We start from the raw sequence: 25,690 nt of genomic DNA on the forward strand, positions 1-25,690 counted from the left end.
CTCAAAAAAAAAAAAAAAAAAAAAAAAAAAAAAAAAAAAAAAGTCATGTAGCATCATTAGTTATCGTAAAAACGAGAAGAAACCCAAATGTTTCTGCCAGGGTATTGGATAAATAAATAGTGTTAAATTCACACTGTTAAACAACTGTGAAAATGTTAAACTATATCTGCACACAATGAAGATGAAATCTAAGAAACCTAATGTTGACTGAAAAGAAAGTTACAAGAGACATACAATTGGATAGAATTATATATAAAAATAAAAAACAAGTAAAACAAGACAGTGTATTAGGGATACAAAAATCTACATTAAAACCATGATTTTTTTTTTAGAATTATTATTATTATTATTTTTTTTGGGGGGGGGTACCAGGGATTGAACTCAGGTCCTTGTGCTTGCAAGGCAGGCCACCAAACCATTGAGCTAAATCCCTGGCCCAAAACCATGATTTTTATGTTTGTTTGGTTGGTTGGTTGGTTTTTTTTGGTACCAGGGATTGAACTCTGATCCTTGAGCTTACAAGACAGGTGGTGGAACCACTGAGCTAAATCCCCAGCCCAAAACCATGATTTTTTTAAACAGCAAAGAAATGACAAGCAGGCATTTTAGGAAAGTTTATCTCTGGGGAGAGGTAGGGGATACATGGGCAGAGGAAATTTGGGGTCAGCTTGTGTCTATTCTGAGAGGGAGTATAGATTTAGGTATATCCTGTTTTTTCGTTATGTTTCAGAATGTCTTTGAAAAGTATTTTTGGTGTTATCAAATATTGCATAATTTCTAAAGGAAAGAACTGAAACCATCATTAGTAGTAATAAACATCTGTATTAGTTGAAAGAATGCAGCTAAGAATAGGCTCCTCACTTAAAAAGGTGATTCCCCCCACCCGTTCCTTACTTTTCCTGAAGCAGTGGCAGTGACCCACTTCGGGGCTGAGTGTACCTAAAATCAGCTCTTAGGACCCAGGCCATCATCCACTCTGGTTCCGCAACTTTCTTAAAGTTTCCCCACAGTTTCCATAAATGTGTCACAGCCATCCAGTGGCTTAATCATCTTTGGGGTCGGAGTGTGTCGTGTGTCTTGATGCCTACCATAGAGATCATTTCCCTGTGAGACAACTTTGTATTTTCCAGCGGGAGGCAAATGTTTCATACCTACAGGGATGCAACCACATCCAACATTTTGGCAGACCGAAGCTGAGGCTTGTCACCAACAGAAACAGTCACCACTCCTCTGTCACCAGAGGTGCGTACCTAACTTTCAGAGTGCCCAGATTACTTAATAAACATGCCAGGTCTCTTTTATCTTCAAATGAAAGGCCCAAAGGACCCACACTATAGGAGCTGCCAGCCGATATCCAAACCTTAGCTGGCTGCTTGCTAACTGTCTATAAATAATCACTCCAGAGCAACCCTTGGTTTTGTTTTGTTTTGTTTTTCTTTTCCCTTCTCCCATCCCCCTTGTCTCCGGAGGTTTGGCCTTCACAGTCCCCATCCATAGGGGATTCTGCGCTCTTCATACCAGGAATGAGTCAGCATATGGATAAATATCTGCATTTTTTTCAGGGAAGTAGACTAGTTATCAAAAAGCCTGATCTGTCCAAGCTTAGATAAAAATCAAGGTATTTTATGGCAACCCAGATAGTTAGCTCAGCAATCAGGTTCTGGAACATACAGTACAAGTCCTTTGGGAAATACCTAGCCAGGGAGTGACTTTTGGCCTTTTGGGTAAAGTACTCACTTCCTGGACAGCAGATCCTTTGTAAAAGGAAAACGGACTCCGTCAAAACTGGGTGGTGACAGATAAAGGCAAGCCACTCCTGTTTGAATGTTTGTCATTTTGGTGGGGATTTTGTTTAACAAGGTTCCTACCTTATCTGTCTTTTTTCAGATTTATAGCTCCAGAGCCCATAAAAGGGAGGCCACAGATGTGACCATGAGCCGTGGAAAGATTAAAAACAAACCTAGGCTCTTTAGTAAAAATAACCTTGAGATATTTGGAATTTTGTTTTTATGGTCTTTTCTTTTTTTTTAACACTGAAGATCACATCAGGGGCTCCACTAGTATTTGACTAATAATGCTAGTAATACTTGGCTAACTACACATATTTTAAAAATCCTGGAAGACGTACTGCCTTGGCTTGATTTAGAGTATGCATGCTATTCTCCATTATTCTGTGCTGGGAAGCGAGGTTAAGGTCACTATTCAATTAGAAGTCATTTTATGGAACACCTGTCTTGGGCAAGTGTGTCAGGTGAATGAGTAAGATATGTATGGTTCCTCCCTGGTGAAGCTGAAAGCCAGAAAGTCATCATGTCTCCTGTTGCAGAAAATAATACTTATCTCCTAAGAAATGATCATATCTAGGAACAAATGCAGTAAGTGGTGGTGTCTGGCACCTATGTTCCCACTTGAGGTTTTTCTGCTTTGGAGAGGGCTTTAGCCACTGCTGCTAGGTATATGATTGGATCTTACTGTGATCCAAGAGTTAACCTGCTGTTAAAGAGCCCGACTGCTCCTTCAGCCTTATTATCTGTCTTCTGCTGCTTCTGTGGAAGAGAAAGTCTTGGCCCTCAATCCAAATCACACTGACAGTTGTCATTTATGATATACTGCAAGATAAAAAATCATAATTGCCATTCTACAACTGGGAAAGTAGAAAGCAGAGAGTAACTTGCCTAAGATCTCACAGGTGATAAATGCAGAACCGTATTTGAACCAAGTCCTAAGTGTCCCAATTCAAACTCAGCTCTTTCTTTTCTGCCTTGCTTGGTCTTACTCACACAGTGATGCAATGCTGTCAGTTCTTGATCCTTCAGTGAGATGATCTTGCCCTGTTTGGCGGGCACTCAGTAGTTGCAGACTGACTGAGCTGATATGTATAGATCATGCTCCAGCGCCTTACGGAGTATCTTACCTGGTTTTCCCATTTTAGAAGATGGTTATCCATAAGCACACAGCTAAACCTCTGGGAAATGCCTGACTTGTCTGGCCAAGCTAGAGATGAAAAGAAGATGCTTCCCCTCATGCATAGGCCAGAGTCTTGGGATTTCCACCCACCATGCCCAGTAAGTTTTGAGTGTGTTTGATTTGGTGGAGCCTCACGCTGGATCTGAGCCACCACCTGCCACCAGAGTAACTTCCTGCTGCATCAGAGAAATTGTTCCTTCAAGTCTCCCCACCCAGGTAGTGAACCAACATGACCTTCTCCCCCCCGTGACACCAGCCCACCTAGGGACAGCTAGCTGCACTTCCAACTGCAGTGACATGACTTGGTCACAGTCTTTTTAAAGACAGAAGTTTTGAGATTAATGTGTTGACACATTGTGAAGGAAACAAGCCTCTTCACGGTGAGTGTGTTCCACACCAAACCAGAGCCAATCTCATGGCTTTGAAAAGGATTTTAGATAAAAACAGCAGGTACTTGCCACTCCAGATCCATTCTTTATGAAGCCATTAGTTAAAAGGGAAAGAATGGACCATCCAGGCGATAGCTGTACGGTATAAGATTAGTAACTCTGCACGCCAGTTTGAAAATGGTAAGTTGAAAATAGGTAGCATACGTATGTATTTATGTTCAAGCTTGATAATTGTCTTTTGTGCTTGTGACTAACTAGCTAGTAGTTAACTACCTCAGATGATCACTCGATCAGTTCTGCACAGTTGGTAGAACCTAGAAGTGGTTCCTACTTTCAGGAGCTTTATTTCTCAGTTGGCCTTTGTGTAGAGAGAAGAGTATTGGTGTGATAGGTCCAGATCCGTTTTGAGAGGGAAGAGGAAGACAGATTTATTGCGGGGGGAGTGAATTCTTTTGAGAAAGAAAGAAGGTGGTTTTAAGATTCCTCTCTGAAGATGGAGTATGATCTGATGAACAGGAGATGAGGCATTCTTTCTAGCATTTAGACCAATTTCTTCATAAAAGCAGTGGGGCTCTGTGGCTAGACTGTGTCCCAAACTGTAGTTCAGAAGCCAGATGAAATCAAATACTTATCTGTGATAGAATTGTAAAAAGCAAATGATACAGCAAATGTATTTGTCTGAGGGTTAGAAATGTGTCAGCTGATTTCAGGAATTGCGATGTCCCATTCGAGAATGGTCCTTCAGGCAAAACCCTCTGAAGCTGGTAGCTTGCGGGAGGGAAGATAGGAGATGAGATGACATACGATATGATAAAAGGGCAGCTTTTTACCTGGACAAAGGCCCAGAGACTGTGGAAGGTAGGCTTGACTCGATGCAAGGGTCTAGATCTCCATCTAAGTCAGAACGATCGAGGGACGGTGTGGCTGGATAGGAGTTTACATTTGCTCCAGAGGGAGGTAGCAGAAAGCTGAAGCCGTGCAGGAGTTTATTCACGTTGGCTGCAGAGGGCCCCCTGAGAGTCAACAAATGGTCCCAGAGCTTCTCTCACATGGAAAGTATAAGGCGATCCAATTTGCTCATTGTCTAGCAGAGAAGTCTGTGTGACCAACAGTCCGTGGAAATCAGGACTGTGCCTCTGTCTGCCTGAGGAATCTGGGGACAGCGCCACAGAGACACTGAGCTGGGGACTGGCTGAAGTGACCTGCGGGAGCTGTGGAGACGCCCGGCAGCACCAGGCCTCCCTGGTAGCAGGAAGGATGTGTCGTCCTCCCAGCCACAGTGCTCTCGGTTGGGTTTCCAGAGAGCCGTGCAGTTGTTTCGCTCCGGCTGGTAAGGATGAAAGACAACAGCTCGCACTGGGTAAATGGAGCCAGTGTGACCTCCTGGTGTAGGAGACAGTTCTTCCTCGACTCCCTGGACCGAACACCTGCTCCACACAGTTTCTATGGTGGGACCAGACTCCTAGGGAGGAGGGCACGTTGTGCGGGCCGGGCTGGTACAGTGGTTACTGCCTTGACTGCGTACTGGACTTGGAGAGCCTTGAAACAGTCTGACCTCCCCCAGCACCTTCCCCTTCCTGTCCTCCTACACCCTCCCTTGTGGATCAAAGGGGGCTGGGGGGTGGGCTCTTGGCCCAGTTTGTGTGTTTTAGAAATAGCTTCCTGCTTAGTCTGGGGCCCAGCTAGTCTGGAGAACTGCTCAGAGGGCAGAAAGAGCACTCCGCGCATAGGCAGAAAGCCGGGTGAAGCGAGGTGCTATTTGCCCTGCCTGCCTCCCTGGGGTCTGTGAGGATTAAAGCACGGCAAAGGGCAAAGCACATCAGACTCCATCTCATGCCTTCGAAATGCACCATTTTAGTTGCTTCTGTGTTTGCCCTTCCTGTGCCTCTGCACTTCACTGAAGAATCACCTCACTGGCCAGCTCCTTTGTCCTGCCATCCATGCGTCTGATCAAGGCACCACTTTTATCCTTTGCCCCAAGCTTTCTGCCCCACTCAGCCATGGTCTCTTTGCCAGCCCCCCTTGCCACCGCTCTTTGATCTCACTTTTCTTGCACCATTTCTGAAAACTTCACTGTCACCCACATAACACTGGATCTTGTGGAACATTAGATTTCAGCATACGGTACCTTGGATGGATCATTAGTTGTCCTGAGTGCTTGCTTCATTATTCTGGCCAAGGTATGCACTGAGGTCCGTGACTCTTCGGCACAGTGGAGGCTCTCGCTTCAGTGGGAGGGCTGGATGGCCGAGCACCTCGCCGCCTGCAGTGCTCACATATGCAAGGGCTCTTTTCCTCAGAGATAGTTGGTTCTCCTCATTCTGCATGGAAAAAAGAAGCTTAGAGGAGACGAGAGGGTAACGAGGGGACTCTGTGTCGGAGGGGAGCCAGACTGTGGCATGGCCAGGGAGGAATGAGGACGTGAGTGAAAGCTGCCCCTGTGTATAGTGCATAGGCCACAGCTGGAGGTGGCGGCTCTCAAGGATGAGTGACTTGAGTGGTCATCTTGGTACAAATCAAGTGAATAAGAGTTGGGAAGAATTTAGATGGTTCAGATACTCCCCTGGCTGGATCTGGGCAGTGGGCCGTGGCATTGGTACTTCCATTCCTGACCAAATGTGGATGAGAAACCTTTCCAGTCTCCTCCGATCCAAGCCAGACTGTGCATGAACTGTGCTTTGGTAATACTGTATCGCTGCCTACATTATGAAGGGATATGCTCCGCGCAGGTGACCTGCTCCTGCCCCCAGTTGAATTCATTGTACTTATTGCCTAACCGGGACAGGCCTGGGCTGGGGCTGGTGAGAGCCAGGAGTGCCAAGCTCAGAAAGGCAAGCTGAAGACCAGTGGGCAGGCCTGAGGGTTGGAAAGCTAGTGGGTGGGGCACCAGAGCTTAGCTGTGTGTCTAGAGAACTTGGGGTGTGGTACAGGATCAGCTCCTGGGAGAGCAAAAATTAATATTTAATACATGCACATTTATTAGCGTGGCTGGGTCTTTTGTCAAAAATGTCATAAATTCACAGTTCAGGATTTTTAAAGTAAATAAAATTACGAGTACTCCCTCAAGAACCAATATGTACTTCTCGCTAAATGAAGTCTTTGATCACTAGCCTAAAGTATTAAAAGTTCGCTTTTCATAGTCTGTTTCATAGCTTTCAAAGAATTCCTTCCACCCCTGTTCCATTTCCCTGCCCATGTCAAAGGTTAGGAGTAAACCATATTTTCTTTAAAATATTTAATGAAACTCTCCTCCCCTCTCCCAGTCTACCAAGAGAAAGAAAAGAAAAATGGAGATGAATATGACAAGATTTGTACCTTCGCAAGTAAATATTACAGTTTAGCTGGGTAACTACTTGTGGAAGCTTGTTAGGTCAAAGTGACTCACTTGCGTAGATGAGGTTATTTTTAGAGATGTAATTTGTACTGTTTGGAAAAGAATAAAGAGATGGTAAAAGGCTAGATCGCTCATTATAGTTTACAGAGCTCATGAACCCAGCATCCATGCAAAAGATGACTAAGCAAGGGGTCGGTTGGTACTTTCTCTCAGAATTTTACAGACGTGAGTCATCTGCTTTAGTCTGCAGACACAGCACTGAGGTACCTGTGACTCAGCTCCCATTTAGAAAGAGCACCAGAATTCAATTCTGATACACTTTTGTAGCTAAGTAGTGAGGAAATTACATACCAAAGCAAATGTACCACACAGCCCTCGGATGTTCTGAGCAAGGGCTGGTCTCCATCTGTGGCCTTTGAAATAATCTATTTGTGACCTCTGCCGGGCAACCTGGCCATTCATTCTGTTGGCCTACGTCACCATGCTGCCCTCTGTGTGTTGGCTTTGCTGACCCCAGTGCTAGACCGACCTGGAAGGAATTCAGCCTTGCTTTTTCTTTCTGCACTGTAGTGTTCAGCTTGAAGATCCATGTCCTTTCACTAGGGGGGTGTGTGTGTGTGTGTGTGTGTGTGTGTGTAAAAATCCTCAGCCTACAGTATGAAAATTCTAGTTTTCATAAACTGGCAGAGGTAACCTCCAAAGTCTTCCTCTCCTCCCACTTTTTCCTCTGTGAAAGATTAGAAAAAGTAAAGTCATTTTCTCAATGAAAAGACAACACACACAAATATGAGTTCTCTCTCTAAGGAAGCAGGCCTGTCCAAGAGCACTTGTGTTCCTCTGCAGCGCTGAACTTTGTTCTCAGGTGCAGGGCCTTATTGGGCAGTAGTCCCTGAGGAACAGCCTCACAGGAAGATCTGTCCTTTGTCTTGGGTACACACTAATGACATAGCCTGTTTGGATTTAAGCCCTCCCGAACTGCTTTGCAGTTTGTACACATATAACAGGTTATTCATAAGCAACAAAGAATTATTTATTCTATTTATCAAAGAAACATGAACATAGTTACAAAGTCACATAGCCCAGACATGCAGTGAAAAACAAGAGTACCCTGCCCCACACCTGCCCACGGACAGCCTCTTTTAACTAATTCTGCCAATTGGCACTTGCATCCCTAACCAGCCATTTCCTTCTCCACCTTCTCTCTTCTCAGGACAGTATCACTAAGAACTGCAGGGCGTGCAGAGGGTAAAGGGCTATTGCCAAACAGAAAAGCCTGTGTACTTTCAAGTCAACTTAGCAAACACTGAATCTCTGCTATCAGCCCAGCCCTGTGTAGCCCTTGTTTCACAGAAGTGGGTTGGTGCATGAAGGAGTCTGCGCTCAGGTCGGGGAGACAGACCTATGAATACCTGAGTACAAACACTATGAAAATTGCTCTCATACAGGTGTACAATACAAGCATATAAACCCCCTCTGAAGAGTTTAACAGAAATGCCCTAGAGTGCTCTGTTTTTAAGTGAGGATGTAAATTTTCCAGGTAGAGGAAACACTGTCCTAGATAAAGAGAGCAGCATGGTTGTAGACTGATGCAGTACATTCTGAAGATTGAAAAGCATCCATAAAATTGAATTAGTAGGATTCGTGAGGAGATGAGGCAGGGTTGTGAAGAGTCTTGGGTACCAGTTGTTTCAAATGTATTCCATTACTGACAGTGGGCGCTGGGAGGATGTCGAGCAGGCCATGGCAGGGCCTTTGGGCGTTCACTTCCGGGCTGAGCATCAGGTGGGGGTGAATACGAGCCAGAGGGGGCCAGGGTCGAAAGACACTTTGGTAACTAGTTCAGGCAAAAGAATGCAAGGTAGTAAAGCAGTGGGAGTAGGGAGGGAGAGGAAAGGACAGATTCTAGAAATACTTCTGAGTAGAATGAGGACGTGGTGAACACTCGGATTTCGGTGGGGAGGGAGAGGGAGGAATTGCAGATTGTTGTATAATTCCTAGCTAGTTAGCTGAGGAGGAACTAGAAATTAAAGAAAGGACTAAAATTTGGAAGAAAGAAAATGAGTTTGAATATATTGAGTTTGAGGTGGTTGTGTGATAAAATGGAGATATTGGGTAAGTAGCCAAAAAGAAAGGGAGGAAACTAAAGCTTATGACAGACATAATAGGGCCCCCGAAGCCACAGGGCTGGTGGAATTCCCACAGACTAACCAGTGACTGAAAACAGCTCTGGGGAAGGCCAGCAGCCGGTGAGGGTAGAAGATTCCTGATGGAAACCGCTATGCAGCAAAGGGTCAGATGAGGGCCGGGGGAGAGGGGCACAGGGAGGCAGGCAGGAACTGCCAGTGGAAAGCAGTGCTCCCCACTTGTCAGAGAGCTTCTGGCTGGAGTGGGAAAGAAACATGGGAGTAGGGGGAAGCTAGGTGTGAGCAGGCTATAGTGCAAGTTGACTTGGGAGAGTTTGGTGAAGAGTGAAGGCCACAGCTGCTAGGGGTGGTGGTCCAGGAGGCAAGTTTTGGGAATGAGAATCTTCAGCCCACGAAGAAGTAATGAGGGAGAGGGTGAGGTTTCTTGCCAGAGAGTTCATCCCTTCCTGGGAAAAACACGGAAAAGCCAAGCTCAAAGCTGGGGCCACCACCAGGCTTGCCCTTGGCTGAGGATGTGGAGCAGGCTCCACCGAGGAGCTCGCACTTTGCTGCCTTGACCACCACGTGGTGAGAAGGCCACCTTGGGAGGGGAAGAGGGGACCTGGCCCTGGACCTGAGGCTTAGTCAGCAGCAGTTCAGGGCGGTCACTTCTGCCGTCTGTGCCTTATCTACCAGCTAGAAGGGAAGGAGTAGTAGCTGTTCAGTCTCAGCCTCAGAGCCACCGGAGCAGCTCACACTTAGCACTTCTCACACTGTATTGTGATTCTCTCATCTACTGCCTTCCCCCAGTGATGAGCCCTTTGAGGAAGAGTTTATTTTTGCTTCATCTCACAGTCCCCTGCCCTTAACCCAGGATTATGCAGACAGGCAACTTACAGACTTTTTAAAGTGAGTGTACCAACTCACATATTCTTTTTGACTTGTGATAATGCAGTTGGTCCTACTCTCAGACCAAGTCATAGCTGACTTTTTTTTTATTGATTGAAGGTATACAATACAATTACGTTCCCTATTGGGATCTTGTACCTTTACATGACAGGTCTTGGTTCTCGTTTTTTTCCCCTTGTCCCTGCCCTCCCTTCACCCCCTCCTCCCCTCCCCATCTACAAACACTTTATTTCCATTTTTTCATTTTTGTCATATTTTTTTCCCTTATTACCTTTCTCCTACCCTTCCCATTTCCCTACACCTTTAGCCCTTTTCTTCCTGTTTCACATGGTCAATTATACCATTAGGATCTTATGTACTATTATAGTTTTTCGCACCAGAGAAACTATTCGGTATTTACACATGTGTGACTTATTCATTTCACTTAGGAATATATCCTCAATATGTATCCATTTTCCTATGAATAAATCTAATTTCTCATTCTTTATGGCTGAGTAATATTCCATTTTATAGAAAAACCACATCTCCTTTATCCAGTTTCCAACTGATGGGCAAATGGGCTATTTTCCAAGTTTTAGCTATTACAAACTGTGCTGCTATAAACATTGGTGTGCATATATCACTGTGGTATGACTCTTTGAATTCTTTTGGAAAGATACCCAGCAGAGGGATGGCCAGGTCAAATGGAACCTCTAGTCCCATAGCTGACTTTTAAATAGTTGCGATTAGATAGACCTGTGCTGTGCTAAAAGTGGCTTTCACCCTTACTGGTCAGAAGTCCTGTGGTCAAGAATGCTCATGGTCACAAGTGACTCCTTTGTTTTGTAGAACTCACAAGCTGCTCTTCAGCCAAATTCTTGCACATTTAGATAGATGTGAAGGTTGCCTGTGAGGATATGGTGCCCTTTGTAAAGCTTCCTGCGATCCAGGGTCTACACTGGAGTCTGCTCAGGCACTGCCTCACGGATTTCAGTCTCATTTTTCTGTGAGCTACAGTTGAGTGACAACTTGGCAAGTTGAACAATTAAAGAATCAAAACCTGTTTTTCCATGGAACCCATTAATAATATACCTAAAACAAGCCACTGGGCCTTTAGCAACAGAGACTCCCATCGCAGCAAGTGTTGGCGGGGTCATGGGTGAGGCAGCGAGCGGGGTGAGAACAGCCAGTCTGTTGTAAGAGTGTCAGGCAAGCAGAGTGAGGAGGGTTAGCTGTTGAGTGCACCGTCGAGTCTCCTGAGGTGTGGCCAAGTTTAGAATACTTTATTTTAAAGCCATTTGGAACTTTCCTATCACTTGCACTTAAATGTGCTGTATGTAAGAACTTCGACTTCTGTACTCAGACTGTAGTCTTTAGCCTCATCTTAGTGGGCTGTACTACTACACCTTTTTAGCAGGAGGCTTGTAGGCCACCCCTCACTGTCCTCACCAGCATTCCAGAGTCGTGTTTTTATTCAGGAGACCTTGGCTGATCCCAATGGGCTAGAATGCAGGGTGAGCCTCTGGTCATTGAGCTGGCGGCCTCAACGTGTAGGGCAGGTGGGGCCCAATTCCCAGAGGCTGAGGAGGCTTGAGTTACTTCAGGTCCACACTAAATGGTGGGTGTGGGAGGTCTCACCAGTTGTTCCTAGGTTTAGCCAAAATTAGAACCAGCTGTATAAAGTAGGGTGATAGATTTTAAAAATACGCATTCCTTCTTAAGTTTATCCACAGTGGAGGTAACAGTGACGCCCCAGCCCTCCATGCCCCACACACACCGGGAGAGTGCCCCACAGGCAGCCCTCTCTGGGATGTCACCCTTCCAGAGAGGGAGCCGCGGGATGAAGAGGGTCAGCGTTGATTCACGCTTTGTGCTCGGCAGACTTAATTGATGTGTGGGGAGAGAGAGCAAGCTGAAGCTCTTCCCGGGGTGACCGTGGGTCACACTAGTGCCATTGGAACCACTGGGTACAGAATCTGAAGGCCTGAACTCAGCTGTAAACGCAGAGTCTCTCCGTGTCTGTCTGTAAGTTGGGTCATTTGCCCAGCTGGCAGGTACAAATGAGATGAGGTAGATGAAAGCATATTTAAGCCACAAAGCATGTATCATGGTCTTCCCAGGCCTCTGGAATGAGGTAGGAGAGGGGTTGTGAAGTCATAAGAGGATATTTAGAGATGGCACTTTTTGAAGGGCCAGGCATTCAGGGTTAACACGCTCTTTAGCTGAGCTTTGGGAGTGAGGGAGTGCTGAGCAGATGGAGAACAGCGGACAGTAAAAATGCTGACCGGAAGCGAAGTGGCAGTCAATACAGTCTTACAGAAATCAGGGAGAGCAGAAATGAACAATGTGAAAGCCCTGTACACAGAGCCATAAAATGTTTTCCCAGTCAAAAGAAAGGAAACAAAGACATTGAAACATCTAAAATAAAAATTCTTAAATGTCTGAGATCATTGTACCCTTGAGCTTAACCTGTCTGAGAGGCAGGCGCATTGTCTTCTTCCTCCCTCCCTGACTGTGTGTATCAGTTCTCAGATTTGCGCTTTCTTGATCAAGGGCCAGAGAATTTGCTTGTTTGCAGCAGCCCCCCGGCTGAGGTGGTAGATGAGCCAAATAATCCAAGCAGATGCTTCTTCCGGAACATTAGACACAGCAGTAAATCAAATGTGTAGCACTAGTGGTAGGGAGCACACGGGCTCCAGCCCCAGAAGACCAGGGTCTGCCCCTGATCAGGCTCCTGTGAAGCAGCACGTTCCTTCTCTGACTTGGCATTCTCTGCTGGCCTGTGCCCCAGGGATGAGGAAGACCGACAGGGCAGAAAGCACCCAGCACATTGTGGGCGTTTGGTAAATCTTGCTTTCTTGCCTTTTTAGTGTGTGCACGAGTGCGTGTGTGTGTTTTACTGGGGGTTGGACCCAGAAGGACATTCTCACTGAACTACATGTCCACTTGGGGGGTAGCAGGGTAGGGTATTGCTGAATTGCCCAGGTGAGGCTCAAACTTGTGATTCTCCTGGCTCAGCCTCCAAGAGCACTGGGATTACAGGCCTGCACCACCACACCCAACTTGATTTCCTGCCTTTTTCTTAGGGTTAAAAAAAAATTTTTTTTTATTAGAACAAAAAACAAAACAGAAAACCCACTGTGCCCATCTATTGTCTGTTCTTGAGAGTTTTTTAGATTTGGATTAATGAAGAACCGAGAGTCAGACTGTAAAGGCAGCCACTGTGGAGGCAGTTGCCTGGTTCCTGAGGGAGATTTATTGTGTGGTTAAGCGTCCTGCTGCAAAGCAGCCCAGTGGACTCAGCTCAGGGCCCTGGGGTCCTCTGCAGTTGCTCCGGCAGTTGGAGCAGGCCACCCTCTGTAGCACCACCCCTGTGCTTATGAAGTGCATAGGTGATTTCCTTGCTAAACTGTGTCTGAGTGTATCCTCTGTTGTGACAAGATGTGGAGGTTTTTGAGTAAATACCTTGCCCAAGTACAGCTCAGCTGGGCTCTGTGAGCATCTTATCAAAAAGAAGCCGAGAGGAAGCAGACTAAAGGGGTGTCCCACAGTTGGGGAGACTCACGGGGTGCCCCCAGGCCTGTGTCTCACACCTGCTAAGTCTGGCGGGCTAGCTCCCAAGTCCTGAGCAGTTGAAGCAGTCTGGAGAAGGCCAATGGGGCATAGAGACCCTGACCATTAGAAGAATCTGGGAGGATAACCTAACAGACGAGGGCCAGGAGCTAGGGGAGGAGCCCAAGAAACTACACATTAGACAGGAGCTGCCTGGGTTAGGGGCTGGCCTACTTTATTGGCCTCAGGGTCTTGAATGAAGACTCTAAGAATTGATAGAATTTTGACTTTGAGTGGTAAGAAAGGGATAAGAGTCAAGTAAATGTGGAGTCTGCTTTTGAAAGATTTCTCTCAAAAACAGTGAAAAAGATAAAGTTTTGGAGCTTTCAAGAACGAAAACCCTCAGTTATATGGAAAGCATCGCTATCAGGAATGGTTTGCTGAGTGTGATGCCACTCCTTGGATAACACTGAGCCAGTGCCTTCACTTAGGAATTATATTATTCCTTCCCACTTGATGTTCAAGTCAAGCAGCTCATTTAAGTCAAAGGCTTGCCTCAGCATGATCATGTTATGTTTACAGTTTGTTCTCTTTAATTCTGGTTAGGTCTGAATATAATAAGACAACTTAAAAGCCTCATTTTAGGCAGCGACCATACCTTTATCTCATAGGAAACTCTAATTGGAATTGCTATCAAAGAAGAACATTAATTTCCATCCCCCCACTGCCTGCTCCACCTATTGTTATAGAAGGAATAGATCAAGGGAGCTGGCCTGGAAAACCGTACCATCAAAACCTGGGTAAGTTACAGTCCCAATAGGTAATCCTTAAGTATCCATACATTGATTATATTTTTGGTCTTCTTTTACTGAGGAACAAATGATCACTTACAAATAAAGAAAAAAGAAAAAGAAAAGAAAAGTTTTACCTACCATGAAGCATCTGTGAGAACGAAGACACTATTTCCTTTTGAAGCTCAAAGAAATGGTGGGCAAGTTGGCCAGGCCTCCCCTGCAGTCAGACGTTTCTGCTCGGTGGTCAGGTCTTGCTGCAGGGCCCCGTTTGACCCGAGATTCCCCAGAGTTGGGATTCTTTACTTGAACAAAGAAGATTATAAAATTAAAAGTAGAGTACCTAAAGACTCCTGAATTTACCTCAGATACAACGGGGGACAAAAACTAAGTTGAAAACTTAAAGAAACATGGCTACTTTTGATCTCTGGATTATATTTTCACAGCTTCTTATATTTTCTTAATCATGCTGGGAAAAAATTACATAGACACAGCATTTTTAATTACTTCTAGAGAAAAAATGAATGATGGTAGGTATCAATTATGAATACCTGCTGTGTGCCAAGTATTCTGTACGTACATTCATTATAACATGTAAACCACTCAAAAGCCTTGCAGGGTAGGTATTATCCCATTTTAAAGATGGGAAAACCTGGACTCGGAGAGTTTAATAAATTGCCTGAGGTCACCCAGGTTGGAACTGGCAGCATAGGACTCAAGCCTCGATCTGTCACATTCCAAAATCATATTCCCGCCGGGATTCCATCCTGTTGTTACATTCCTTCTGGTTGCAGCCTTTTTCATCAAGCACTCTCCATGTGCCAGATGCTGGATTGCATGCTATACATGATCTATTTTCAACCCTGAAGCTAGACTTTTCTAGCGTTATGGAAACTCAGGTTCAATTAATCTGCCAAAACCAGGTAACAACTAAGGGGAACCTGGTGTCTTCTCCAGAGCACTTCCTTCCTTGAACATTGCTTCACCCAGATAAGCCCCTCTGATAATAATTACTCCTTTGCACTTGTGCATTATTTCCAGAGCACCGCACTGAGCTGGGGATAGCGTCTGGCCCACTGGCCCACTGGAATGAGTGGTATGGGAGGCTTGCGCTAGGAATGTCCCCGGTAACTCTGCTGGCTCTTTTGCTGTGCCTTGAGAACACTCCACAGGTGGCTGTCTCTGTCCGGAGCCCCTCCACCCCGGCACTCTGCCCTCCCGCCTGTGAGCATCTGCCCTGGTCACCTGAGTTCCCTCCCTCTGCCTGGCTCCCCGTCCTTTTCCTCGCCCTGCCCTTTGCAGTCATAGCACTCCCCTGGAGGCTCCCTGTCAGAACCCTAGCTCTCTTCTAAGCCCTGCTCAAACCCATCTCGTTCAGTAGGCCTCCTAGAAGCCCCTAGACACCATTCTTTTCACCCAGTCCAGTGATGCAAACCCCTCTGCTGCTGCCCCTATGGCCTCCTTCCCAGGAGCGCTGGAGTCGAGCTGTGCTGTCATGGAGGGGAGCAAGGCCCGGCCCTAGTCACCTGGCTCCCCTGGGACAGGCTCCAGGTAGAGCCGAGGAAATGTTTGTCAGATTGCATACATGTTGTTTTCTCCAGAATGTAAAGGTCAAAACTAGATCCTTTAAAAAGAAAAAAAAAACAACTAGGTTGGTTTCAGGAATTTTATTTTCTTCATAATCACATTAGTCATCTTTCACGTTGGGGTAGTTACAATATTTACAAATTGGTATCTAGCTCATTTGTTCTAATTTTCCAGGACTGTAGTGTAAGCTGACCCATGCCAGTCCCCTTCCCACCCTAACCAGACTGCATTTGTCTTTTTCCTTCTGATCATCTACATTTAGTACATTGTCCGTGATCTTTTTGAAATAAAAACTTGACTTTTTAGAGACTTTGCCCAGCTTTTAAGTGCCAAGGATTTTGCATCTGAATATATTTTAATTTACTTAAGGGTTCTTTCAATCAAATTCTTCCCTAATTTAGCCAGATGTCTTTTTTAATACTCCCAGGCAAGGAATTTATTTATTGTGATTAAATTCTTTTAAAAATAGAAGTTAAAACAGTGCTAAATACTATTTATGGTGTTCTCTCTTGGTTAATTTCTTTTTGCCTCCCCTAAGAGCCTGCTTCTCTCTTATATGTCTAATGCGTTCAACATTTCTTCACTTGGATGATCTGTGGCAGTCACTAAGTATTTGTTGGCCACCTACTATTTGTGTGACCCAGAATGGAAGGGAACACATAAACAAGCACACTGACGTTGCCCAGCAGCTGAGAAATCAATCTGGGGACACAACACAGACAGATCCCTCACAGAGCTGGCAGGGAGGGCTTCCTGGAGGAAGGTGGGGTGTGGACCGTGCCGGTGTTGGAAGCAGTGTTGGGTCACAGGGACTGAACCAGGAGTCCAGAGAGAGGAAGGAGGGTATCTGAGGAGCATAGGGGCCAGGACCCAATCAGGGAGCATATCCAGAGCACACACGCCCAGAGAGCGCAGCTGGCACAGCGGGGCGGGAGGCAGAGGTGCTCAAGTGGGTGGCTCTGTTCCAGCTTGGGGTGAGGGGTGGGTGACACAAGGCTCCCGTGCTGGGGGCCCCCGGTTCCGTCTTGGCCACTGGTGTCCTTCTTCCCTGCCTTCCAGAGGGCCAGCCCGGAGTGAGCCCTGGTTGGGAGCCGCATAGGTCTTGGACAGAGGGATTTCCTGGCAACCTGAGCCCTGAAGAAAGTGAACCCAGATAAACTCTTCACTTGAAGCAAGCAGGGCCTTTGCGAGAGGGAGCACAACTTGGCCCATGAGCTTCTGAGGCAGGCATCTGCTTCCTTCTGCTCCCTGTCACCCACTTCTTGCCAAGTTAACAAGGGCAGGAGTGCAGTGGGAAAGAAATAACTAATGCAGTTGATGAATATGATACCAAGAAGTCAAAGAAAAAGTGGGAAACCGCTACGTCTACACAATATCGAGTGCTTTATGGTCTTAGTTCCTTTCTCTGGAACATTCCTTAGTGGTTCTGATTTTTCCTCTAACCTTCTAAAACCAACTCCAAGTCTGTCTCCTCGGGCAGCACTCTAACCTCAGCAGGGTTCCCCTTCTGTCACCTGAACAAGCCACACACTAGCGTCTCCTTTCCCACTCGTGGGCCCAAGGGCATGCGTGCCCTCAGTATTCCTGGTACTCTGCCGACCTGGCTTTTCTTTTCTTTTTTCCCTAAAGGCCATTTGGCTTTCCTGATCCTCCTAGTTTTATTAAATACTCCCATGTTTTAAAGTACTAAAAAAAGATATGTACATATAAAGGTCAGATGAAATACACCTGGGTACTTTAATGACTAATAAAAAGCACCTATACTCAGAAGCAGGGGTAGCGCCAGCGACTCAGGAGCCCTGTGACCGCTGCTCCCAGAACTCTCCTGAGCTGTGTGTCAGGGGCCCCTTTGACTTTAAGGGCTGTACTGCCCACTGTATGTCCATAAATAATCATTTAGATAAACATAACAAGCAAAGTATCATATTTTCTCTCTCTTTTTTTTTGAACTTTGTATAATTGGAATCATACAGTGTTTTCTGGAACTGTGAATAGCGTTGTCTTAGCTGGGCTGTAGCTCAGTGGTACAGTGTGGGCTTAGCACATGCGAGGGCCTGGGTTCATTCCTCAGCCTTCCCCATTTAACATCCTTATTAAAATTGTTTAAAACTTTAAAAAGTGATAGCTATGTAAATCTTGTAAGAGTAAATATAAAGACTACAGAAACACTTGTGTACCTATCTTACTCAAATTTTAGTATTTCACTGTATCTGCTGCTTTTTTTTTTTTTCTTCAATACTAGGGGGTTGAATCCAGGGCCTTCACAGTGGGCTATATCCCCAGCTCTTTTTATTTTTTATTTTGAGACAGAATCTCACTAAGTTAGCCAGGTGGGACTCAAACTTGCAATCCTCCTGCCTCAGCCTCCCAGAGTGCTGGGTTTGTAGACATGCCATTGTATTTCTTTTTTAAAGAAATCGTGTAACCCCATGCCCTTCGCTGATCTCATCTCAACCCTCTCTCCCCCTAACTCCCAGAGATAACTACCATCTTTCATGTAGTGTTCATCTCACGTTTTTTACTTTTGCTACACGGGCATTCATAATATGTGCATGTTTTCAAATTTTATAAGCATATGCCAAAGTGTTCACCTGTAACTTGCTTTTTTCACTGAATGTTGTGTGTTTAGATTCATGTGTGCTGTTCCATGTCACCCTAGCTGGTCCCTTTAATCTGCCGTAGACAGGAGGAATCCACAGTATATTTATCCAGTCTCCACTCGGTGGACACTGGATGTTTCCAGTTTTTGTGTGTCTTCCAGTGTTTACATGGTAAGCAGGCAGCTTCTTGGACTGGAAAGACTGACTTACAGATTGTGTTCCTCTTTATCTTCACTGTACAAGAGGTTGTGGCGGTTTACAGTCTATCATCTTTGTGGGAATTCCCGGTGTTCCACAGCCTTGACAACTCTTGGGTACAGTCTGGTTTTTACATTTTTGTCAATCCAGTGGCTATGAAATGAAATCTCGTGTAAGTTTTATTTTCTGTTTGCTTCGTAGGTTCTTTTCCTTTATTTCAACAAGCATGAATTGTCTGTTGTGTGTCATACTCTTGTGAAGTGCGTGAATACTGAAGTGCGTCAGAGCCCCTGCCCTCGTGAGCTCACAGTCCTCTGCAGTGATTTCTGCCTGGGGGGCGGGAGGGACACAGAATCCCTCGGGGCCTGCGGCCCTCCGCCATGTTGAGTGCCATGATAATGTCCATACTGACTTAACCTGGTGGACCCAGTCTCTGTTCATTTAAGTAGAAGGATGACAGAACCCCAGCTCTTCACTGGCCAACAGTGCAGTGTCCCTTTCATCTTGAAGTTCTTCTAAGTTTATATGCGCATCCTACGGGGTGCTGAAATGATTAACGTGTGTCTATAAAATACCTCAAAAGCCTATGCTGTGCTGAGTGTAAGCAAGGGGGAGATTTCCTAAAACTTGAGCTATGCAGGAAAGCTGTAAACCTGGAAAGAAACAAGCGGTGGAAGAAGTGAGAGGAGGAGGCGGTCTCTGAACAGCCTGAGGAAGGCGACGGTTCAAACCCATCAATGCACGGTAGAGGCTCTCGCATGCGCACACTCCACCAGGTCAGCTCAGGGATGTGCAGGCTGCAAAAGCCTGCTCTTCAGATGTGGAGAAAAGTGAGGGCAGAGTAGATGAAAGAAGCGGGGGAGGGAGGGAGGGAGAATGCTGAGGCACAGTTGGCCTTGGAGAAAAAGGGATCAGAGGACAAAAAGATTTTAGCTAGGAACGAAGTTTGCTGTATCTCAGTAGCCCTGGCGACTTCGCTGCATTCAAGGCCTGTCATCCCTTAACAGCAGTCTGGGAAGTGTGGGCTCCTAGGTGGGTGGCACTTACGAAAAAGCAAGCTGAGATACCCTTAACCCTTGAGGCCCTCGTGCATAGTGACTTCTTCATGTGTGCAGTGTCATCAAGAAGAGGCTAAATTCACGGACATATGAATTGTGTTCAGAAAGATTTCCATCAAAACAGTTAAAATCTGAGCACCTAAAAACGTATACTTTAGTTATCAGAAATTTCACAAATATGACACAGTGTGTTAAACTAGATGAAAGAGGAAAAAAACAACTAAGGAGAAAAGGGGAGTGAGGGAAAGGAATGAACATTTACTTAGTGCCTACCCAGTTTTTGTTTAATCCTTTTAACAAATTGTGAGAGAGGAATTATTCTCCAAATTTTGCAGATGAGAAACCTATTATTTCAATACAAAGTATTTTGCCTCTGATGTCACCACTAATAAACAGAATCAGTTTTGTTTGCTTTGTTTTTTAAAATCTGGCTACAAGGGCAAATCATGCTTTTTCCTTCTGTAACAAGATTTCTGTAGCATGTACAGCAGACTTCTGTTCACATAAACGACAGTGAAAATTTGAAACCATTGTAAGCCAGTAAAAAATAAAACCAGTTTAGTTAGCAAAATCTCATTAATATTTCCTCTCCCTGTCACTGAATGAAAGATAGTGATGATAAGAGGAGACGGTACTAGATTTTTTTTTTTAGGCAACCCAGGGACATGTGCATGCTAGGCAAACACTCCACCCCGACCTATGCCCCTGTTGTTATTTTGGGACAAAATTATTCAGAAGCCTCTAAGGTCTCGCTAAGTCCCCTAGACTGGCTTCAAACTCATTGTTTTTATTTATTTGTTTACTCTTGCTCCCTTTATCTATTTGCAGCATTAGGGATTGAATCCAGAGTCTTCTCACTGAACTACATTTACTTTTTTTTATTTAGTTATTCATTATTTTTGGAGTCGAGGTCTTGCTAAGTTGTGCAGGCTGAACTTGGACCTGTGTTCCTCCTGCCTCAGCCCCCAGAGTGCTGAGATTGCTGGTGTGCATCTCCATGCCCAGCTCCATTTAACTTTTAATGCCTTCAATAGGGGCACTTCTGAAGCAGAAAGGTTGACTTTTATGCTTCTCTTAGGCGATTTAGATTATGTGGTGGTGAATTTTCTCTTGGTTGGAATCCATGTGTCTCCCAGGGTTAGTATGTAGTTAGTAAGATGCAGATGTTCATTAAATAAATGGCAGTGTTCCCACACTGGTTGAGGCAGCCTGGGAACAAGATGGGTACAGGCTGCTCTCCGAGAGACTCACAGTCAGATGGAATCGTCACTGCAGGGCAAGTTGAAGCGAGTCCACCAGGGGTTAACACTGCTGCGGAGTCAGCTTCGAGGAACTGGAGAGGCCTGAGAGCCCGGAGCTGGGAATGTGCCCTAACCACACAAAGCGGATGGACCCTCGAGGACCTTCTCTGCTAACCGGGGCGCGTGCGAAAATCATGGCCGCATGCAGTGCGGACGGTCTGAAGAGATGAAAGAATGGCCGGCTTGTGAATAATGACGAGAATATTCGATGATGTGACTCCCGGGGAAGCAATTATGGTTAACCCCTCATTTGTTTGGCATTTTCAAGGATTGAACTGGCCCACAAAACTGAATTTTCCAGACAAGTAAAACTTTCCTATTTATATGTCTTGAATGTTTTTTAACCATGTTGGTGGAAATATTTCTGAAATAGATTATGCAGTGTTTCTGCCTTCTTCAACAGAAGGTACGAGAAATAAAGTTTCCTTAGATGTCAGTGAAGAATCTGCGTCTGAGAAGCGTTGATTAAGAGAGATTTAAATAGTTAAGGTTGATAGGCGCTTCACTAAACGAGAGATCTGGAACTAGGCAGGTCCAGGAATGCTGAACTCAGCCACTCCAGGATGACCTGCTGACCTCCTCATAGTCACACGATGGGTACCACAGGAGAGGGCCAAGGTTAGGAAGAAATGGGGGATTATTCTCATACATGTTTTTAATCAGAGAGGAAAATATTTCTCAGAAGACTTCTCACCAACTTCTCTTCAGGTCCAATTGGCACAAGTGAGTCAAATTTCCATGCTTTGATTTATGAAAATCTAAGAAACTGAACATCCAGCACTTTCAAACTCTGGATGGAAGGAAGGGCTTTGCCCATAAGAAAGGAGGATGGAAAATGGCTTTTAGGTAGGCAGCCAGGGGTGCCTGCCAGGTACCGAGATCCTGGGGGTCAGGTGGGGTTTGTCACCGATTGTACCAACTGTGATGTAGAGCTTTTGGCTCCTATACTTAGCGGCCCCAAGCTGGGATTCTTTTTGCCCTTTTATTCCACCTTTATTTATTACACTCTTCTTCCCTTGTTCCAGATTGGGAGCTATCATTATTTGCTGTTGAAGTGCCTTGTCCTCACCTTACCATCGTTAAGTTATGTTTTGTTCTTTTCTGAAAAAAAAAAAATCACATCATTAAACGTGTTAAAATCATGCCTGGCGTGTTCTGTATCTGACATTCTGAAAAAAAAAAAATCACATCATTAAACGTGTTAAAATCATGCCTGGCGTGTTCTGAGTATCTGACAGGCTGGATCCAGTGCTTAATGTGATATTTTGGGGGTTGTCTCGGGCTAATTTTCCCATTGTTGAGGTATTTGGAGAAGTAAGGACTTTCTGGAGAGGCTCCCGAACTTGGCTGCTACTCACCTGGAGCCTTCTTATGGTGACAGATGAGCACTTAGGATGTGGTAGCCTGCAGCTGTCCACCTGCTCTGTGCTTTATGGAGAGGCAGTACGCTGCACCATACATTCGGCTTCTAGGACCTGGACCGGTAGGGCTCATCCCTGCAGCGAGTACCCGGAAGAGGCTGAAGGATTGCCATTTCTCCCAGAGTCGCAGAACCCTGAGACCCACCCGATTCGTGCAGAATGAGACGTGCTTACTGTGACTTGTTTCAACAAGTTATTGAAAGTCTGCTGAACAAGTGAGGACTGTCCCTTCCCTAAAGATGCAATCTCTGCGTGCATGAAGAAAGAAAGTAGGAAATGGCTGAACCAGAGGGAAGATTCTGCTCCCTGAGCCAAACTGAGCCAGTAGGTTCCACAAAAGTAAATTATCAGTGTTCAATTTTGGTACAGCTGAAACTATGAGTCTAAATTGTTTACAAGTAGACAGGAGCCTTAGAGCAAGTGAGCTGTCCGAGGGCCTAAAGTACTTAGCTTATTATGTGTCTGAAAATCATGACTTAACCCATAGGCAAAAGTCAGGTATCAAACCTTTGGGGGATAAAGAAAACGAGCTTTTGGATTTTTTAAATTCTCACCAATTTTTACCACTCAAATAATTCTTACAAGAAAAATGCACAGTGTTTTTCATAAATATTGTAGTTATTCATTTGTAAGTGTAGAGCATTTTTAAGAAAGCACCCCTTTCTTAACTATTGAGTGATACAGATGGAATGCAGCTGAGTTAAATTGAACAAGACACTTGTGCTTTTTAAAACTTAATATGTGGATTACTGATTTTTTTTTCTCTGAAGTGCTCTATTCCTTGTTTCCCTAATAATCCAGTTTACTGTGTATGTGGAGAAAGTATTCAAATTTTACTATTAGCTTCTCCTACACTTTGTTATCCAAATCTCTGTGGAGAAATAATTGTATAATTGGTGCTTTTTTAGGATTACAGTACACATATCAGCATATAGTTTATTGGCTTTTTTAAAAATTGGAATGTCCAAGTGTGTTGGTATCCCAGTAGTTGGAAGGCCGGGGCAGGAGGGTCATGAACTTGAGATCAGCCTGGGATACATAGTGAGTTTGATGCTGACCAGGGCTCTGTAGTGAGACCCTGTTTCAAAAAAACAAACCGAACAAGTCAGAACAACTCACTTACCTGGGTAAATCATTTGCATTAACATCTAAATTTGTTTTTTTATGCTAAGTGGGCATTTGGTTCAAAGAAGATAGTTAAGAAATAGGTAGAAAAATTGTTTCTCAGCAAATCACTTATAGTAATAAGAGCAATCTGTTTCTACAAAACAAATAACAAGGAAAAAATAGAGTGTATTTCAGTCAGGCATGGTGACCCATACCTACAGTTCCACCTATTCAGGAGGCTGAGGGAGGAGGATTACTTCAACCCATGAGTTTGGGGCCAGGACAAAATAGCAACATCTTATCTCTTAGGAAGAAAAATTTAAAAGAATAATTCCCAAAGCCCAAAAAAGTCAGTAGCTTGAGAGTCACATTCCTGTGTTTTATATTTGGAAACTTGTATGTATTTTAACAATTATAGTTAAAGTCAAGATAAGTCATATGTGGTAGGCATTTCTCTAAAATTAATCAGAGGAAATTAAATAACTAATCAGAAAAGATACAAAAAGTTTAGAAAGCAGTATTTGTTACAAGTGACTGAAGAAGTTGCAGATGAGCCTTTGTAACTAAAGGGATCCAGCAGTTTTCTGAATTGAGTTATTATTTGATTCTTCTTTTTCATATTTGGTGTTGCTCCTGTGAAATCTCTGCCTTGGCATGGATATATAAGTATTCAACTGCCTTATTGTGGTACTTGACAAATGTGACTAAAAAGTGGGCATCCACAATCCTGGCCCCTTTCTTTGGCTGTAGGGTGATTCATCGGTAGAAACCCCCATAGCACTGAGTCAGACAGTGTTGGAGTCAGCTCAGAGGTCTGACAGGCCCTACCAACCCGACTGTTTTTTGTTTCTTGGAATTTTTTTTTTAATTTGCTATGAATTTAACTTTTCTTTCAAGATACCATGTTGGTGCTTAGAGGGCCTAGTCTAAGTTGAATGTCACCCCACCCTGGGACGATGATAGATTTGGAACTACTTAGTATGTATCCTTTTAATATATTTACCTCACATTGCCAAAACAAAAAATAACTTTGTCCACATTAACTTTGAGGAGGTGTTGGCACATAGGAACCCAGGATTTGAACCATGGTTCTAGACTTGACTCTTGCGCCTGCCTACTTATGCTGTGAGTGAGGTAATAAATCCCCTGGCGTCTTAAGTTTGCTTGTCTGTTAAGTGCACATGGTCAAAATAATGTCTCTTTCACCGACTTTTAAGTAACAAACTAAAAGTATTCTGAAAAGCTAGAAGATTCTGTATTTTTTTGTTGTTTTTGACAGTGATCCTGTTCTTTGCCCAAGAGAGTAACATTCACACAAACACCTATTATCTATCTTAAAGAATGCGTTATTAAAACAACTTACGCTTTTAATAATGGCTTACCTCACCTAAAACTAGCAAGTCATTGTCTTTTTAAAAAAATTAAGTTCAAGATCCCCACAGTGAAAAGATAAAGCACTTAGTCTCCGTACGGACAGCGAAGAGTGGGAGCAGCCACACTGCTCCGGCAGGCGTAGTCAGTGCTCAGATCCGTGTCCCTGTCGTCTTCATTAGGGAGCCCCCTCTGATTTAGGAGCTATAAATACATGTAACACATGGAAAAAATGGAAACTGCTGAGTATCAAAACCGACTGCTTGATTAGAACCAGTGTGATGCCTTTTTTTCCCCCCCTGGTGGTCTAGTTGCTGTATCCCATGAAGTGGAAAGATTATCAACTACCCTTGCTGTCCCTTTTCCAAGACTTCTCTTGTAAAACAACCGCCACCCCCCATCAAATTACAAATGAGGAAGACGCTGCCTAACCCTCAGAGTTTATGGCCTAAGAGAGGCTTGAAACAGTTACACAGCTCACTGCAGCGAGAGTGGGTGAGGTGCACAAGGGGCTCAGACGGCCGGGGCCTGGCAGGCCTCTGCCTACACTTCTGTGCCTGCTTGGTGCAGTCCTTGCTGCCCGCATTCACACTCATGTGATTTGCTCCCTTGAAGACAGGAAAGACACTGTATTTCTTGGTTCCTGGTTCTGCAGCTTTTATCTAAGCCTCAGCCACCGTAATGTTTCTGGTATTATTGTACCCAACATTCTGATGTAGCCCCGTCAAAGTCTTAAGCTGTGTTTACCACTAACTTGCCTTTCTTCTGTCTTTTCAGTTGATCTGCCTCTCTTCTTTCCGCGAGACCAGCCAACCCTCACATTTCAGTCCGTCTATCATTTTACCAACAGTGGACAGCTTTACTCCCAGGCCCAAAAAAATTATCCATACAGCCCCAGATGGGACGGAAATGAAATGGCCAAAAGAGCAAAGTAAGTGAATCTATTATTATTTCCTGCAGAGAGGAGCATTGTGTTTGTCTAGTCTAGGGTTGGCAAGCTATT

The 25,690-nt window shown here is 44.7% G+C and overlaps 1 protein-coding gene across 3 annotated transcripts in view; it reads left to right on the forward strand.

Moving 5' to 3' along the window:
* Babam2 (BRISC and BRCA1 A complex member 2) overlaps positions 1-25,690 on the forward strand; it is a 471,740-nt gene that overhangs the window by 419,776 nt on the left and 26,274 nt on the right. For all 3 annotated transcript variants that reach the window (XM_010604714.3, XM_010604713.3, XM_019204631.2), the window contains one exon: positions 25,465-25,618. In XM_010604714.3, coding sequence (XP_010603016.1) covers positions 25,465-25,618 — 154 coding nt within the window. The remainder of the gene's footprint in view (positions 1-25,464; positions 25,619-25,690) is intronic.

The sequence above is a fragment of the Fukomys damarensis genome, unplaced genomic scaffold (genome assembly GCF_012274545.1).
Source record: "Fukomys damarensis isolate Sample0158 unplaced genomic scaffold, DMR_v1.0_HiC HiC_scaffold_2, whole genome shotgun sequence".
NCBI classification, from domain to species: Eukaryota; Metazoa; Chordata; class Mammalia; order Rodentia; family Bathyergidae; genus Fukomys; species Fukomys damarensis.